Source organism: Geospiza fortis, unplaced genomic scaffold (genome assembly GCF_000277835.1).
Source record: "Geospiza fortis unplaced genomic scaffold, GeoFor_1.0 scaffold176, whole genome shotgun sequence".
Classification (NCBI taxonomy): domain Eukaryota; kingdom Metazoa; phylum Chordata; class Aves; order Passeriformes; family Thraupidae; genus Geospiza; species Geospiza fortis.
This window is the reverse complement of record NW_005054514.1, coordinates 823,072-842,201: the sequence shown is the minus strand read 5'-3', so window position 1 is coordinate 842,201 and position 19,130 is coordinate 823,072. Positions and strand designations below refer to the sequence as shown.

Here is a 19,130-nt window from a genome sequence, read left to right as displayed (position 1 = left end):
GGAAAGAGAAGAAAGACAAAAGAAAGGCGCAGCATGAAGTAATTTCAGACAACCAGTTTTGTGAGAGCTTTAATGGCACAAAATGTTTATAAGCTACAACTTATACATGTAAACTGTATATAATGTTACAAAGTGCTAACTAATTTATGAAGAATGCATAATCACTTTGGCTCAGTTAACTCCAATATTTCAACAAATGTCAATTAAAAATTTGAATTTCTAACAATCTTCAGCTTTCACTTTTGAAAACAGTAAGTAAATATGCATTTGCTGCAGTTAGGTCAGCCTGCATCTTTAATGTGCGAGTTTATGCATTTTTTCTTGATCCTATTTACAAGTCTAGGCCAGTTTTCACTGAATGTAAGAAAAATGAAGCCTACACTTTTTTTTCCAAAACTGTAAACAGATATAAAGCTTTTTAAACAACATTTATCTTAACAAAACTTCAACTCTCAATAATTGAAACCCCTTTGTGAATGATACAACACTCTATTCCTGTTCACTGTAAAAGTGGAAGTTGCAGATTTTTCTCCAAAGCCTAGAATAGGGTCTCAATAAATACTGCATTGTATCCCAGCCAGTGTTACAGTGACCACGGGGCATTCCTCAGCTCTGGGTTTCACAGGTTTTACTCCAAGTGTCATTACTGGTCTTGATACTCCAGCCACAAGTTAGCACTGTTATTTATCAGATATTCTGAAGAATTACCTTTTAATTTAGAAAGGTGTAATTTACTGGGTTTTCCTCTTTAAAAAGTATTCCCTACTTAGTAAAAATCTCTTTTTCCACTACTCCAATTTTATACAAAACAAGGTGCTGTGTTAGAAGTGAAAGTGGTCCAGCCTTTCTCCTGTCCCCTCAGATTTTAGGGCTGTAAAATGAAGTATTTGATGCTCTCTAAAACACCCTCCACCAGGTTCCCCTGCCCACCCCCACCTTTGGGTGAAACCCAATATCCACACCCAAAACAAACCTGCACTTGTGGGCAGCTCAAGTGCCACTAAGTATTCACAACTAAAAGGAAAAAAAAGCAGATTACTCAAGAGGATTTGTTGTTCACTTTGAAAGCATTCTCTGACAGTATTCAGAAGTAGAGAATGAAAATAAATACAGTTTAGCAGTGGATTCATACTTTAATTTTTCACTTCCTGGGAGCTAACTGAAGTTTTTTAACCCAAATCTCAGCTGGGATTTAGCTTTTATGCATCAACTGGTTCATGCAATCACTGCTCTATCAAATAATCAACTTTATAAAGTCTGATGCAAGCAAACAATCATAGGTAGCTGTTTTCTCCAAATGGCTGACTAGATTTCCTTATTTTCTACAAGTCAGCCGACTAAAGTTTTTATTTAAATGTGATTTTTGCTAGTCTAAAAATTAGCATTGGTTCCCTAAATACTTAGTATTAAAGTCTATACCATATATATATATATATTCACATATATATATATATATATATATATATAAAAGGAGTATTTTTTCCTTCAGAGTTCATGCTACATGTTCTGAAATCCAATAAAATATATTTAGGGACAAGACTGTCCCAATGCTTTGTAACAATTTGGTACTAAAGCTTCACATTTTGAAAAGAAGTGTCACTGAAGGAGGACAAGGCTTAATGTTCCCTAAGATAAAAGTTCAACAACATCAGTGAGAAATCTACCCTAACATGAGACATCACAAGTGACTTTCAGGTTCCAAGTATCCCCAAAAAGGAGATTGTACAGTAAACAATGAGAGAGAAGAATATTGAAAATTCATTTGCAGAAGACATTTCAGAGCTTTTACAACTTCTGAACCTTTATGCACCTGCAAGATTGTCCCCCTTAAGGATGAGTCAAATGCTTTTACTGCTGAAATTGCTGCATTTTCAGAGATGTAAATGGGTCCACCACAAACAGAATATTTTCCTTTGACACAGAACCTACCTACACTACAGCTGCTGGGTTTTTCCTTAATTTAGAACTACTGTGAAAAGGAAAATTTCACATTGAAAATTTTCCCTTAAGAAAACAGGTAAAGAAAAAAAAGCTTCTTCACATGCAAACAATGCAGTTTTTCTAATATTTCCTAGGTATCAGACAGGTTTTCCTACAAGGAATAAGGAGCTGACTTCATAGAAAAGACAAGATTACAACAATTACCTAGTATTAAAATATGCTGATAGATTTAGTAATCCTACTTTAAAATTTATGCAGTCTTTGCCTCCTGCAATTCAAATGGTGTTTGTTACCCAATACAAGGGGCCGAATAAATTCCCCCCGAAAGCTGATTTAAACTGCATCTTTATTGCCAGTGATTTCTTAGTTTATTCCACAACCAGCTTCTTTTTTACAAAAGAAAAACTCCAATCAGTAATTTCCTTCCAAAGAGACTGTTTTATCACCACCATGCAGTCAACACTTAGATCATGCACAACTGCAACTGAAGTCAGGTTGCACTGAGGAGGCAACAGCATCACTGATAAAATTAAACTTGCTGGTGGCATTTTGCATTGAGAGAAGCCCTTGCAACACAGAGACAGTTGTAAACTCCATCCAGCAACTCTGACGTGTCTTGCAGGCCAAGAGGCAGGGGAATGGGAGAGAGGGAAAGAATGTGGATAGCCAAACACCTCAACAGTTCCAACACAATACTGAATTCCAGAGTTAGCAAAAACCTGGATATGGAAGGAAAGGGTGAAGTCAGGGTCATGCTTAAAATGGTCTCAAGTCAAATGTACTAAATGAGACAGTAACACCTTCACAGGTCACATGGGGTCCAGGTTTGCACTCCATGGGTTCAATAAGTGCTGGCTGAAGGTGTGGTCAGGCGTTTCCCAATGTAGATGCTGAAATAAAAAGTATAAGGATAACGTATTGCACAGGAATACTCCCTGCATTCCCACAGTCCCCACACACCCAGCAGCTCTAATCCCTCTCTCAAGTCTGAGATCCATCCACAGACTTCACTTCTCTTCTATAAAACTACTTACAGTGAGGTTTTGCATGAGTCTGGAAGGATCAATGCTCTCAGTACTCACCCAAAGTGGGTTTTCCTCTAGTGCCAGCTCATCTGAAAACCCCAGTCCAAAAGCTTTTGTTTTGAGTACCTGACACAGCAACACTCCCAGACAACTGAGGTAAAACGTATCAAGTGCTGCCTATAGGGAGGGGGGTGAGCTTTAAGACTCTGAGCATTGAGGACCTATGCAAACACTGACCACAAGCAAGATTTAAATCATTGCAGAAATGCACAATTTTGCTGTAGTACAAATATTCCACAGTATATCCTCACATTTCTATCCTAATTTATTTCAAAGTTTAGAAGAATTTAAAGAGACAATTAAACTACATCCACGAAACCAAACACAAAGCTAAATAAAACCATGTTTTGAGTCCATGCCTTTGCCTCATCCCAGAATTTAAGGTGGATAAACAGAACGTAGGGATTTAGGCAAAGTGAGAGATTATATTGGATTACACAGGCAATGAAAACACTGCTGAGCAGAGACACAGCTGATCTTGCAGGACACATCCAATTTCTCATCTCTCTTTCTCTAAGTACTCAGACTTTGACTTTCAGAAACACCAAAATGCAGCAATAAACTGGAAATTACAGTGTTTGTGCCACACACACCACCTCAGCATCATTATTTGTACAGTGTAGTTTCATATTGGTCAGTAGAAGCTATTTTTCATCTATTCTAATTTTCCCCCTTATAACCTGAAGCATTTAAATAAAAGGCACATAATCAAATTGCGCATGTTACAATTGCAAAGGTTATTTGCAAACTCATCCATGCATATTCAATATAACTTGATTTATTCTAGAAATAAAGCACATTAAAGGCTGCAAAGTTCTAACTGCTGCAAAGTTTTCCTGCTTTTGTAAAAGTACACCAAGTCTGAGTGATGGGCAAAAATCATTACTCTAGAAAAAGTCTTTTTTAGCAGGACCTGACATTCAAGCAAAGTGGAAAGGCAAAAGCTGAAGTGAGAATTAGGTCAATACTTACCCTAGTCCCAGAGCCAAAACATGAGATATGAACAGAGATGGAATGAAAACCTTAAGAAATTCTGCAGAGAAAATGCCACCTTTTTTCATTGCTCCGCTTTTTCTCATACTTAGAGACACTGAACGTTTAGGATGTCTGAAGTGGAATTCCCTGGAAGAAGAGGGGGAGGGGGGAAAAATTCAACAAGACTTTTTTGTTTCTTTCCCTTTTTTTTTTTTATTTTTCACACAAATGCACAGATCTCTGTAGGAATGGTTTTTTTTTTAAGTACAAAGAGCTAGAGATCAAAGCCCGAGATCCCTTACACAGAGTAAGGAATCAAAGATAGTAAGAGGAGGGATTGTGCAGAGACCACTTACACAGACAGTATAGACACAAAGGGAGCAGGAGCTGCAGAGAGAGGTAGGTCCGAGAGAGGGAATTTCAGGATGTGATTTGTTAGCAAGAGGCCTCATTTTTTGTTCCAAACACAGATACAGAAGTCTGCCAGATTTAGACAGCATCCTCTATTTTAATAAAAATGCTTTGCATTCAAGGATCTCAAGGTTTCCCCTTCCGTGGATGAACATTACATATTTTACATAGAAAGAAAAAAAGGGACAGAGAATTTAGGAGACTTGCTCAACACTCTTCCATTCAATAAGCCAAGACTAAATCCCATGAATCCCAGCTCCAAGTACCCAGCTCTCCCACTAATTATAATTTTGTCAAGAAGCCTGGCAATCAGCTTGCTGTGGCTTTGTATTACCTTCAAGTCATTCTGTTGCTATTTTGATTTTCATACTTCATTGTTTTGATCTTTTTAGCCTCCCCACAGAGAAATCAATCTCTTCCTAAGACGAACTTATTTTGATTGTGAGACTGTGATGATCTTTTCCTTCATCTATTCATTAAAATATATTAATATTCATTAAAAACACGGAGTTTAACTCACTTGGGAGGAATGTTTTCAGGCCTACTTGACCAGTCTGACACCCAGTCTGCACTTTTCTTCAAAACTTCCAATTCTTTCTCTCCTTCTACTGCTTCTTCTTCGGACTGAAACACACAGGGGACAAGCCTTGTAAGACACAATTAGCTGCTTCTCAGGGTGTTAAATTGAGAGTGACAACAACAGTGGTGACATGATAAGCACCAAATGGTGGCAGCTGATAAATGAGTAAGTGTTCTTGGACAGCTGATTATTTCAAAGAGATTTGATTTTGCCAGCAGAAGTCAGGAAACCACAAATTCTATTACTGTAGCCAGGATTTCCACATTATTGCAAGCTATTTGTTTTTTTAACTAACAAAAAGAAATTATTATTTTAATCCTAAATGTAATAAACCAGAACTGTGCAAAAAATATTTACAAATGGAAAAAAACATTAGGTTGATGGCATTCCATTAAAGCCCACAGAACATGACTAAAAGCATGGCAAGTCAAATAAAAAGGTTCCAAAACCAGTATTTTGACTTTTTAAAGGTGCTATTAATAATTTAAAATTTACATTACTTACAACTAGTAGCTTCTACTGGGTGAATCCCAGATGCAAGAGGGAAAAGCAAGCACTCACTCTAATTGTACATAAAGATTTAACTTCATATCAATAGATGCAAATGTTACCATATAAGAAAAGAAGTAAAATAGGAAGAGTAGAGAACACCACTGACTCCTACTTAGTATTAAAACAATCTCCTGAATGACTCTTATTAAAATAAGATAAGCCACTTACAACATTAAGTGAGAACCACAGCAAACCCAGAGGTAATCAAATAGCACAGTCGCAAGTGAGATGCAGAGCTCACCAACACCTTCATTCAGACCCTTTTGGCTCTCAGGGCAGAACTGCAACAGTCCCAGGTCTTTGGCAAAATTAAATGCAAGGTTTAATTCTTCCAGGAATGCTTTTTATTTATACTGCTGAAGACAGCAAATTTTATGAAATCATCAAACTAAGAGTTCAGCATTAATCTCCTCTCAGTTCGTGTTATGGAGATTACTCACTGTCGTGTGTCTGCACAGCAATCACTGAACACTCTGAAATCTTGTGCAGAAATATGAACATTTTAAACCCAGCTTTGACACCCACTGCCAGCAGGGTTACACAGTAAAATGACTACTAGGAAAGAAGCATTTCTCAGCTGTACAGATGGAGAGTCATTTTCCCTCACTCCAACACTATTAATCTCCAAGTCAAATTTCAATTAATAGAGAATATAAGTCTTTTGACATCACAAACAGCATGTTCTACCACTCAAGCCTAGATCAAATATCCATAACTTACAAATGTATATTTTAGAAGTTAAGGAAGAAAATACCTGAGAACTACTGTCTTTACTTGTGTGCATTTCCACATCAAAAGTTATCTGTCCATCATCTTGAGGTGACGGGCTAAAGAAAAATTGATATCATAATGTCATTTTGTCAACTAAAGAATCATCAGTAAATTATTTCCTCATGTACTTTTGGACATTATTCAGCTGAGTTACAGACTGCACCACCCTTCAGATCCCAAATACCAGCACTACAAAGTCTTCCCAACCCCCCTGCCTTTTCAATTTTTTTACAATTTATAATCCTACCTTTCTCAACAGAGTTCACAGTTGCTCCCTAAAGCAAAGAAAGCACTGCCCAAAAGTTCAGCTGCTACAGAAAAGATGCAACTCCCTTCGTCCTTGTAGGGAACACTACCAGTACTGTGAATTATATGTGTTTTTGTATCATTACAAGTGGAAGCATCACACAGTAACCACGAGCCAGCAGCTATTCCAAATACTGGAGCACAACAGACTTTTCCCTGACAAAAAGCTTTACCCATCTACAGGACAAAATGGGTCATAAATCACAGGCAGAGTAGCCAACACTCCTTTACCTGTCACAGTGGGAACTACCTCTTGAACTGCTCTGTCCTGACTCGTGCTGTGCATCCAGGAGGATTTTTTCCATGTCTCCATTGTGGATGGAGGAGGAGGATGGGACGTGCTCCAGGCCCCCGTTCTTGCCATTGCTGTTGTCGTTGCTGTTGCCGTTGCCGTTCATCTGCAGCTCCACCCAGGAACCTGTAGGGCAGCCACATGTCACCTCATGGACACCCCAGCACAGAACACACCTTCAGTTTATCAACTGCACCCAGAGGGAAACACCAGCATGCTGGGTTCAGATAACACACACTGACCTGAGAGAGCTCATAAACACAGGATAGAGACAGCAGCGACAGGGTTCTTCTTCTTTCACCAACACAAACACCCCTAAAAGCTGCGCTGTTGCTCCCTAACTCTGGAGCTGGTCAATAAGATGTCTCCTTTCTCCCCAGCTATTAATGCTTTAATCAGCCACACCTCTCTGCAGTTTGTGAACTACAGATCACTACATTAGACCTCATCCTGTTCTACATTCCTTTCTCAAACAGAATTTTCATTCCTATGTCCCTACTACAAAACTCCCCCCTGTGCAGCTTTATATTCTCCTTTCCTTTACTTCCTTAGGCCCTGGATCAATCCCCAATTTTTCTATACATCAGGCAGGCTGCCATTCTCAGGTCTCCTTCAGCTTGCATTGGCCTGGCACAAACATCTCCCATAAAGCTCCACTTTACTGTTTTCCCCTCATTTTTTGGTAGTTTTACCTATGGGACATCTACACGTGCACTAAGATCCAACAAAGAGCAAGAGTGTACTCTAGATGACAAGAGCAGCTGATAAAAAGTTCACACATTGTGTAGATGAAGAGAGGATTTTTATTTTAAAATGTATTTCACTTATATTTTATGTGCAGATTAACCAAATATGAGAGTGTATGTTCTGATACATTCTTTAGTGATATGTTTCAACTGGTGACATGTAGAGATACATGTCACCACAATTCCTCTGTAATTTAGTTTATTCCATCTGAAGGTAGGAGCTTTCAGGATTCTTTTTGTATTTGGTTAACTATTTTTTAAAGTTTGGACATCTTCCCCCAGGATGTAAAAATATCCAAGTAAGAAAAGCAAGCCTGAAGATACAAATACAACATTTTGAGCATTATTTGTACAAGTCCTACATTTTAACACTGATTTTTGATTTCTGAAATGCACCTGGGAGTGCCTGCACTTATTTTTTGTAGCATGGTTTTGTCTCTGGGAGCTCCATCAGTGACACAGGAAGGGATGTTTAATAATGAGCCTGTTTTCAACTTGATTTGATGAAGAATTCTCCTTTAGTACCAATTATTCACGATGCCATTACAGTGATGTCCATGGAAGCATCATGCTCTGGTGGTTCCCAGCCTAGTCTCCCCAGGCTGGATTCACAAACAGGGAATTTTGGGAGTGCACAGGCACCAGCTCAGCACTGCATATTAGGCTTTTCAGACAAGCAGGTGTTAACTGGGAAGAGGCAGCTTTGCTCAGTCAGCATCAGACAGAGACTGTGTCATTCCAGATTGGTGATGATTGCTGGTATCTGAATTCCTAAATAAAATGGCCAAACTCTAAGAGCTTCATCAGAAAAGTTGTTCTGCCTTGCACAAGAGACCACACCTGCAAAAAAGCAGGTGGCAAATGCAATTAGCAAGTGGTCAAAAGTTAGGTAAAAGAGCTTTATATTCCCCAATAACCACTTTTTGCTATTGGAAAAATCAGGATCTGCAAAGCCATCTAGGATCAAAAAAATCAGCAGAGGACAAAAGCGCGATGGGATGTGTTCCTCTGACACTAGAACACCCAGAGGATGGTGATCAGATCTCCTTACTCTGACACACAGCTCTAAATCCACTGCCACAAATAAAGTTTTTACTCATTTACCTCGGGCTGACAAATTCTGTGTTTATCTAAAACACACCGTGGCCGTAGTAGGAAGAAATCCCAAATCTTCCTGAGTAAAGAGTCCCTGGGAGCTGAGTAGGAGTTGACATGAGGAGCAGCACGTTCCCAGCTGACCTCACCGGGAATGACTCAAAATACATTACGGAAGCATAATCTGCCATCAAGCTCATGCACGCTGCCCACTCCCACTGGCACTCACAACCACTTTGGGACAGGGAGCAGAGAACATGACAGGGTTCCAAGACTGATTAGAGGGACATAAATCTCTATTTCTTTAAAGAGATGGACAGGAATGTATTGGAGAATAAACTGCCCAAATAACAGAGAATGGGGTTTGCCCCGAGCTTTTTTGTACATTAATCACCTGCCTGAGAACTTTTACTTTCCCGTATCTCTACTTGACAGTAAAATAGGAAATGTGGCAGAATGAAGAGCAGTAGAATTAAGAGTAATACAATTAAGAAATGTGGCAGCATCTCCTCCCTTCACAAATCACATAACACACACTGTTTGGAGACAAAAAACCACAAACAACTGTTCACATCAATGGTATTTTTCTCCAAAATTGTTTGAATTCTGGCTTTGCTCTATAGCTAATTATTTCACTATGAATTTACATACATTGACTTTAATTCTATGTTCTTCCATAACTTGGCAGACTGTTTAAACAGCAGGGCTTAAACATGATGGGGAAGACTGGTCTCATTTTGTTTATTCCCTCTGATTTCAGCTCAGTACAAGAAGTGGAGATATCAAAGGCAATATATAAATTAAATACCTGTACACATTTTATAGATATAAAAATACTCCAAGCTACTACCAACTCAGTTACTCACAAGTAGTCTGAGACATGATCAACCTGAATTAACTAATAAATATCACTTTTACAATGAAGTACAACATTGACAACAAAAAAAAAAAGAACAGGGAAAGGAAAAGCAAACCAACCAGACTCCCACAATGGTAATTATTAAGCAGATTTTCCATGACAGAGCTAGATGGGCTCTTGCCTAAGGTGGGATTTTTTTGTCAATATGTAACAGAGCTTTATAATAATTAAAATATAGGAAGCATCTAGAATTCCCAAAGTAAGCAACTTAGGTTTTTTATCTCTTTGAACCTAATAAAGCACGGGTTACCAGTTTTATTCCCAGCTCTTCTGCCTTCCAAGTGCTAAGGGATCTTTGAATAAAAGGCCCTAAACACACACAAATGACACACAGAACACCATGAAAAGGTGTCTCAGCTCATTAGCCTGAAAAGTTCACTGAAAAGCTGAGAGAATGGCAGAAAAGGCACCTCTCTCACCAAAGCATTGTGCAGGAGTTGAACATCTGAAAGCACCACTGAGTCTGCAGGGAACTGATTGGGTGCATTTGTTTTGTTGTTGGAGCACAGAGTGTCAAACATTTCCTCTCCTACCTCGTGCTCAGCTCCTCCAGCAATCACTGAGCTGGGTGAGCCTTTACGAGCTGCCCCAGCAGCAAGATCCCCGTGGGCAGATCCACCCCTGGCTTACAGAGCTCTCAGTTCCTGTCGCCCCTATCACCCAGCAGATTAATGAGTCACGGAGTTACCACATTGCCAGAAATTAAAAATAAAATATACAGACATCAAATATGGCCATTTCTGAAGTAAGCATCGAGTCAGGCACGCAGCACGTCACAACTTTGACAGCCTAATTGTTATTTAAGTATAACAGACCTGAATAATTTGCCAAGATTATTGACTCAGGTAACATTGTTTAAGGTGTCACGGTTATCACACGATGGAGTGTTACCACAACACAATAGCAGCGTTATGAAAAGGACACAGTTTATTCTTCCTTTCATACAATTTCCATTGAGTTATGGAAAAGCAACAATAACGAGTTTATTTTGTGGTCAGCTAAACTACATCGTAAACCACGGAGGTTATAGTTAATCATTAATGCAATCTTTTCACCTCTTCTATCCTTAAAATTTAGAGATGAAAAGACATACCGAAGGAGCTGTCTTGTAATAACGAGAGAAAGCATTGGCCAAGTAAGTACCAGAGCCTACATGATGTGCCTTACTAGTGTTATCCCAGGAACAAAAGGATGCAGCAAAGCAGCTGACAGAGATGCCGGATATAGAGGGAAATAGCTCACGTCAGTGCTATTGACTAAGCCACTGAATAAACTCATTCCCACAGCCACGCTCCTCCCCCTACCCCGCTGTATCCCCATCGTCGCTGTTCGGGTAAACTCCGTGTAACCACGCAACGAGCTCGGGCCGTTCCTCGGGGGACTCGATCGCCCTCAGCCCCCTGCGAAAGGAGGCGGGTCGGGTCCTGCCAGGCGCAGCACTCTCACAGCACCCGGAGCCCGTTTTATCCGGCCCGGTAGCGCCGCGCGGCCCCTCGGCTTCCCGTGAGGATGGGCAGGATGGGCTGCCAGGGCCTCCCTGGCTGCTGCAGGCCCTGTGCTGGGGGATATTTGGATATTTTGGTGTGATTATGGTGCTGTTACCGCGACGATCCCGAAATCGCCGCGTGATATTTGCTTGCAACACAGGGTGTCATTCATGAGTTATACATAAATGGCAGCTTTACATATTTAAAAGGAACATGGACTGCTTCATATCTGAAGTATGGTTCCCAGGGGAGAACACCACCATTTGATCTATTTTTGATTAAAATGTAAAAATTAAAAATTAAATCAAATGGTAGTCAAATTCCTTGGGGAAAACATACTTCAGTTATGAAGTATTCCCCACAGTAACCTTGAGAATCTTACAGCTGTATTGTCTCATCTGTAGGTGGTCTTTTTATGTCTCACATAATTAAAATGAATTGCTGGTAGAGAACCCCTACTACTGCATACAGATTTATGAACCTGGAGGCACCTCCACTGCCAGACAAACAGGGACAGCCCCGCTCCCTCTGCAGCTGTGCCGTGCCCAGGCAGCCTCTGGAACCTGGGATTTGTGGGAATCTGGGACTGAGGGGCAGTGATCCTTCCCTGAATGCAGGGAAGGGCTGGGCAAGGAGTGGGCAGCACCCCTGAGGTGGGACAGGACCTCCCAGACCCCTGAGTCCAGCCTGTCACTGCCCCATCCCCACCGTGTCCCCAGCCCAGAGCTCTGGGTGCCAGCTCCAGGTGCCACCTGCAGGGATGGGCACTGCAACCCTCCCTGGGCAGTGCCTGAGCCCCCTTTCCATGGGGCAGTTCCTGCTGTGCCCACCCTGAGCTGCCCTGGCCCAGCCTGAGGCCGTTCCCTCTGCTCCTGTCCCTGTTCCTGGAGCAGAGCCCGACCCCCCCGGCTGTGCCCTCCTGGCAGGAGCTGGGCAGAGCCACAAGGGCCCCCCCGCCCCCCGCCTGCTTTTCATCTTGCTCTTTTCATTCTGTTTTGACATCACTTCAATGTCAAGATTTATTTGGAGGCCTAGACTCTTTTTGATGTAATTTTGTGACCAGTCTCATGTCTCTTACACGTGTATCTATATTTATAAGAATTTTGCTTACCAAAAGTTGTAAAGGAGCCGTTTACACCATAAAGTCCTCCCATCAACAGCCACGAGAATATAAATTGTGTTTTTTTCATTACTGTACTCACTGAAGGAGTTCAGCAACAGCAACACCATCAGAGTGGAGCCACGCAGACACAACTCCAGTAGTGTTCTTTGTTTGCTCCCCATTACAAATGTGAAGAAATCACTTATTTCTATGTCAACTTTTTTTAGCTAGAGAAAAGGCTTGTATGCACAAGTGTCACAATCATCCTATACTACAATACCTGTTATAAGTATTTTTTGTCTTCTATTCATCTACACCAATGCTGGAGGTTTGAAATCTGCCTTTTGTAACATCAACACTTCTCCTGAATTTGACCGCAGGCTTTGTATGACTGTACCAAATATCTGACCCTGTGGAAAATCTGGATGTCTCTGGGATAGCACTGGGAGAGAATTAGCTACGTTAGTAGTAAAAAGAAAGCGGCAATTGAATTAGTTTGATAGAACATCTGTTTACAGGTGGAGGGACAGCAGAAACATTTGAGATTGAAATCAGAACAATGAGCTACTTGTGATTTTGAATAAAAAACCTGCCCAGGTAACCTAATCCTACTTTGCAACCCTCAAATCACAGGCTAACATGAGCATCTGTCACCGCCCTCATTCAGGAAGCATTTGCCACAACACTTGTGGCATTAATATTTATCAGTCAAGTGGGACTATTAAAATTTCTGAGTCAGAAATAAATTGATCAAGATTATAGAGTGAGCCAATGCAGAGCCAGAAATAGCATTCACAAGGCCTGACTTTCAGCCCTGTGCTCAAACCACTCCACAGGTTCCTTGAGGCACTTGAATGATGTAATTAATGTTTGTAATTTGAATCCTCGGATGGAAAATGCTGTGACAATGGCAGCGTTGGATGGACACAAAACCACATATTAATAGAAGAGAAACAATGGCCACAGATTCCTGGGAAAAGCTTTTTGTACTGAAGTGCAATACAAAGGTTTTTCTTCCAGGAAAAAAACCAAAACCTTTAAGTCAATTGAAATCAAACAATTAACAAGACCTGTGCCAAGATAATCCCACTGGGATTATCTCATGGTTCCAAGGTATTCTAAATGTTTGAAACAAGTACAGAAAGAGAGCTCTGTCTGCCGCTGGATCCCTGGAAGTGTCCAAGACCACGTTGGATGGGGCTTGGAGCACCTTGGGACAGTAAAAAGTGTCCCTGCACCTGGCAGGGAGTGGCCCTGGATGGGATTTAAGGTCCTTTCCAACCCAAAACATTGCATGATTCTCAAGTTTAAAACATGCCATGATTATTTTTATTTTGTTTGTTTAGTATTTCAGTTCCCCAAAGCTGAAAAAGTGCCCTTTCCTGAGCTGGACACACCCAGCATCCTCCCAGCACAAGGCCTCTTCGCCCTGCACACGTCGGCTGAACTCTTTGTACTGCATTAATCCACCCTGGAAACGCTTTTATGGTGTTTCATATTTAGCAACAACTGATCGCTGTTGATTCCGGAGGTGACTTCGAGGGACAGTGACCACACCTCGCCGTGACCGCTCGCGGTTCCGAAGCCTGCACCTCCTCACGGTAACGTTTGCCTCCTAGTGGAGAGCCCTGGCTCAGAAAAGCGTTATTAAAACCAGCCAGGGCTGTTGTCCTTTTTGCAAAGGTTGAGACTGTTAAGATTGGAGGGTAAAATTCACTGTGTAGAGAAATCGAATTCACAGTTTTTATTCTCGCAGCTGTGAAACAAACATTGGTTTTAGTCCACCACTTATCTTTACAAGCCCAAACCAAGTTAAATAAGATGTTTGCTGCTGGCAAACAAACAGCTTCAGACACCCACAGTCAATACACAGCAGCCTCACTCCCAGCACACCTCGATCCAAGTCCTTCCCTTTACAAGAGCCAATTCCATGGGAAAGGGCAAAAGGAGGCACCTTTTATTGAATAAAAGGAGTGTTTGATGGGAGTCAGAATGTTTTACACCTCTACAGCCCGAGGGGAAGAGCAGAAGAGCAGCACACAGGAAATTGCTTCCCAGCTCTGCTGTGCCTAAGAGGATGACAATAAAAATCTCTATTAAAATATTGGTATTCCATCATCCATAGCCCCTCTCCAGGAGTGGAAATCCCACAGGTTTTTGCTTGTCAGCACCACCTGAGCTTTTTCCAATCAGGCTGATAATAAAAGGATCTGCAGTTAAGCAATAAATGATCCTGTCCTCCCTGAACAGAGCAGTAGGGGAGCAGGTGCTGCTGCATATCCAGCATGTTTTCCAGGCAGCAGCCACATCCTAGCAGGGAAGTGACAAAGGACTTGAGGCACAGGGCTCTCCTGCACCTGGGTGTTGTGTCAGCTGGATAAACACCTCACTCTGAACAGTAACTGGCGGCACGAGTGACATTGCTGCTGTCACATTGTAGATACAAACGACCTAAATGGTGGTTGGTGGCATTTCAGTACCATCAGTGGCATAATGACAAGATGCAGGGAGGAGAATGCCTTCCCCATGTTTAGTCTGGCATTCAGGGACTGGGAATTGCAGATTTGCACTGGTTTTACTGGGCACTGAGGATGCTGTGTGACTGGAGCAGCTGAAGGCAGTGACCAGTACCATCCTGCCTAGGAGAGGAACGGGGACACAGTTCCCCAGGCACAGGGAAGAGACCACTCATTCAAAAATACCTGCAAACACAGAAGAGGATAGGGGCAGGAAAGAGCATAAAAAGCATCCTGACAAAAGTGTATTCTCTGTGTACTTTTATTAATAAAATATATGATTTACAGCATGTATCAGTGGACAGTGTGCTTAGAGAATTCTCTAATGGATAGTGTGACAGTGCAGACAGGAGCTGGGTTTGGTGAGGACAAGTTAAACCTCAGATGAATGACATCTCAAGGATCACCATTACCAGCAAACCCAAACCCTTTCCCAAGGTGAGCTTTAACCCATTCCAGCAGGCCCAGCTGTGGTGCCAGAGGAAGCTGTACTGGAGTACTGCTTTGGGTGACTGCACCCGGTCATTCTGCGCCATCTTCACCTGCTCAGCTCCGTGTGGGGCTGTGCTAAGCAACTTCAGTGCATCCCTGGGGCTCTGGGTGGCACAGGAACAGCAGCCTCAATACCATGGCCCTCATCTTCCCAATCCAGCATCCTTAAACCTACACCTTCACAGAACATGATTTTACCAGCTCCACAGCAAAAGCACCTCATCACCTCAGTGCCCTCACAGGAAGATAAAGAATATAAGCTTTGGCCCCGGAAACAGCTACACATGTGATTAATGTTACTCGATGAGTTGTTTCTCAAACTGTTGGAAAGTCTGGTTGCTGGAGTAAAATTAGTCACATGCTACTAAATAGGAGTAGGGCCCACTTGTTTATTCACCCACTGGAAAACAGCTGCTGTTCCTGAGGCAATTAATTTGTTTTACAAGGCTAACAGGTGAAAAAAAAGGTAAAATCCTTACAAAGGCTCATGGTCACACATGCATGGTACAAGACATTGTATTTAAGAGAACTGGGTTAATAAATATTAGAATTTTTACATTTTCACACCACTGCAGAAGGACTTACAAAAACTGAAGAGTGATTGTAATAGTAGTCTTGTTAATAACCTGTAACCCAGCCAAAATTTTACAGCAGAAATAGTATCTCAGTTGATCAAATCATAATGTCATTTTAATAACTACCTCTAAGCTACAGAAATAATTAAATACAGATAATTCAAAAGCAAAAATTCTCCCAGTCAAGGTAAATTCACCACAAATTCAAACTTTACTGAACATTTCCATGAAGGAGGAACAAAACCTAAAAGCACAATCAGCAAAAATACTGGAAGTAAAAACTCATGAGCCTTACAAAGCATCAATATCTAGTTAATCTTTGGATAAGCCTTATGTGCTGAGGAGTTGAAATCTCTCACATCACTTTGAACACTTATTTCATGCAGCTTCTGTACTCCACGTTTGGCTCCTTGCACCAGTGAACGTTTCTATAAGTGCAGGAACTTTGCAAAGCCAAAAGCCAGAAGAAAACATTTGCATGGTTAAACTACATTTCCAGTTAGCAATAAATACAGAAAATAGAGCAGCAGAATGCAGTGCAGTCATTAGCTATGGAACCATGGTGCTGGCTTGTACTACAGAACACCACACAGGAGCTTGGACAATTTCTCACAAAGCCACAGGGGACTTGGTGCTCTAAACAAGGCATTAAAGGTATTTTATCCTAAAAAAAGGCATTGAAGAAACCCAGATGAAACTGAACATTAAGACATCAGTCCCAAAAAATGGAATTTAAAACCTGAAGATTCTATTCCCTTTCTGATTAAAGTAACAGGTTAAAAAGAGGAGCATTCAAGGGCACAGGAAGTGGCTGCTCAGATCAAAACCTGACAGCAGTTGTGGTGCCAAGATGGAAGTGGTCATACACTGGCTGGTGCCCAGGTCACTCAGGAGTGAAGGCAGGTACCTGTGAAATCCCTCCCTCTCTTCATTCCCATGAAAAATAATTAATACTGGTTAAAATCATTACAAAAAACATAATTTTATTTTCATGCATCTAAGGTAAAACACAGAGTATTTGTATAAAGAGGTAGATTAAAAAAAAAAAAGAAAACAGATTCTCCATTCTTTGTCACTTTTATTCAGTAGTTTGTTTTTTTCCTTATTTTCTCTTTTTTTTGGTGCCAGACATGGCAAGGAGTGATTACAGTCAACTGTTTATTAAAACACTTGTTGCAACACAGACCCCCTTTACCACTGACCCCAAACGGACCCATTTTATGTGCTTTATTTTGTTTATTTTTTTTCCATACACCACCACCAAGGCGAGGTGGAGGGGGGACGAAGGGGGAAGGGGGAGTCCAGGAGGCCAGAAGGAGGAGGAATGCTACAAGCCACAGCAAGAATGAGCTGTATTTAATAAAAAAGGGGGGCCACGAATGATACAGTAATGAGGTTACACAATTAAATCCCATAGCATGATTGAAGGCTTTCCCTGTGTCTGACGTCATCACAATGGAAGGCATAAAAAGTGGAGTAAACCGATGTTGAGACAGTCCAGTCTAGTCCATTAGGCAAGATGGTGCAAGTAGTCATTTAAATTAAAAAGTGCCCTATCCTCACCTAAATGGCTAGCAGGTACGGAGACAACAGAGCCACAGAGCCTTCTCCATGGAGCTATAAAAGTGTGTTGTCATATGGCACATTTTTAAACACTGGAAAGGGGTGCCATAATGGACCTCTCACTTGCTTTTGTTACAGGTACAAATGCTAGATTCAACTATTTCAACTATGCAGGAAGTGACTCTTCAGTTACGAATGCCAACCCTAATTCATCTTGTCTTGAAATATATACAAGTTGTTTGTGGTAGCTACAGCAATGATGTTCTCCTTGGGGTGCCAGGCTGTGTGCAGGATCTTCTTGTTGAAGTCTAAGCTGTCGACACTGATCTCATCCTTCTTCCTCTTGCCACTGGCACACACTTTCCGCGGCTTCAGCACCGTACGCGGTTTGTTGTTCTCCCGGGATGCCTCCAAGGTGATGTCTCGCTTTGTGTTTCTGTCAAACATCCTGAAGAAGTTGTTGTAAGACCCTGTCATGACAATGCTGCACAGAGGGGGAAGGAAGAAAGATGTCAGTTAGGAATTCCTTCTCCTTTTAGCAAGCCAGAGGGTCTCGAGGAGGGTCTCAACTGAGATCACGCAAATGGAAGGGAGGTGGCCTCACCCACACCTGCTACAGCTAAAGGGAAGCAGGTTTTATAAATTTAAAACCTCCCAAAAATATCCTTTTACCTTCCCTGGGCCCTTTGAGGTATTTTGTTATCGAAGCACCTCGAATGTCATTATTTAATTTGCTTTTCACACACAAACACACGGGAGAGAGCCAATACGTTGGATTTTTAGTGACACACAAGGTGTGCAAATTTAGGTACTAAGCAGCACATCTAGTTTGTGAAAATCCCTTATAGCCCCTGATTCTGCATCAGCTATCCAGTAAGAAAAACAGACTTACAAGTTTCCGTGTCCTTCCTTTGCCTCAAAAAATAGTTGAGCAGACAGATGCCAGATTTAAAAAAAAAAAAGCACACCACGTCTGACAGTACTGACAAGGAACCAATGAGCTGCTTTAAATGCCACAAATAAGCAGTTAATGGCATGATTAGCACAGAAGCAAGAGCTGTCCTAAGTGGTGCTATTGGCAGGTCACTACCATGGTAAATCACTGTAAAAAGAACACTCCTGGAAGGTTTTCCCATGGGTTCCCCTAAAGGTCTGGTACAGATTCTTACACTTAATAATGCACATGTTACAGTCTACTGAAGTACTACTGCATTGTCCAAATCTAGGTTTTTGAGGTCCACTGCCCATTTTAAGAATAATTTGGAAAGATCTGAAGTGCAAAGGGATAAGAACTCCACTTGCCTGTCTGATCCATTCCAACAGCACTCAAACTTGTCAAAAATGCAATCATTCTCATACAGTGAGCAGAGTTTACTCCTGAGGTATTCATGCACCTGGAAAAGAGCGATCAGAGAAACTGAATGAGCATTAGACTCATACCTGTAAAACAGCCTTCCCAGACTGTTCCAAAAGCAAGAAACCTGAGACTGCTCACAAGAGCTCTTTCTTATAATGAAAACAGCAATTTTCAATGGCAGCTAAAAACATTTTATGAAAAGGAAATGTTTCACCTCCTGTTTTCTTCAGGATATAGCACAGAACATAAAGATAGCCAAAGACTTGTCATAGTTCTCATGGCTGGAGATCGCCTCTCCACATCCCAAATTCCACTGGGTAAGAGTGAGCCTTTTTCAGCCCCAAACATGGGTTTGGGTTCTGCCA

The 19,130-nt window shown here is 41.4% G+C and overlaps 2 protein-coding genes across 2 annotated transcripts in view; both read right to left on the bottom strand.

Annotated features, from left to right (window-relative positions):
- Nucleotides 1–53: 53 nt before the first annotated feature.
- Nucleotides 54–10,999, bottom strand: BNIP3L (BCL2 interacting protein 3 like). Its single transcript, XM_005428950.2, has 6 exons — nucleotides 10,978–10,999; nucleotides 6,853–7,039; nucleotides 6,299–6,371; nucleotides 4,933–5,036; nucleotides 3,999–4,148; nucleotides 54–2,831 (listed from the first exon to the last, which is right to left on the bottom strand). Exons 1-6 carry the CDS (start codon nucleotides 10,991–10,993, stop codon nucleotides 2,783–2,785), a joined length of 579 nt encoding a protein of 192 aa, XP_005429007.2. The 5' UTR covers nucleotides 10,994–10,999; the 3' UTR covers nucleotides 54–2,782.
- A 5,809-nt stretch (nucleotides 11,000–16,808) lies between these two features.
- PPP2R2A (protein phosphatase 2 regulatory subunit Balpha) overlaps nucleotides 16,809–19,130 on the bottom strand; it is a 34,387-nt gene continuing 32,065 nt past the window's right edge. Inside the window, exons 9-10 of the mRNA XM_005428949.3 lie at nucleotides 18,711–18,802; nucleotides 16,809–17,892 (exon numbers count right to left, since the gene is read on the bottom strand). Coding sequence (XP_005429006.2) covers nucleotides 17,613–17,892; nucleotides 18,711–18,802 — 372 coding nt within the window. The 3' untranslated portion in view covers nucleotides 16,809–17,612. The remainder of the gene's footprint in view (nucleotides 17,893–18,710; nucleotides 18,803–19,130) is intronic.

Coding starts and splice junctions, on each gene's coding strand:
- BNIP3L (XM_005428950.2), bottom strand. Junction 6,372..6,852: donor GGTAGTTCCCACTGTGACAG/GTAAAGGAGTGT, acceptor ATTTTTCTTTAG/CCCGTCACCTCAAGATGATG. Junction 5,037..6,298: donor GTAAAGACAGTAGTTCTCAG/GTATTTTCTTCC, acceptor TGTGTGTTTCAG/TCCGAAGAAGAAGCAGTAGA.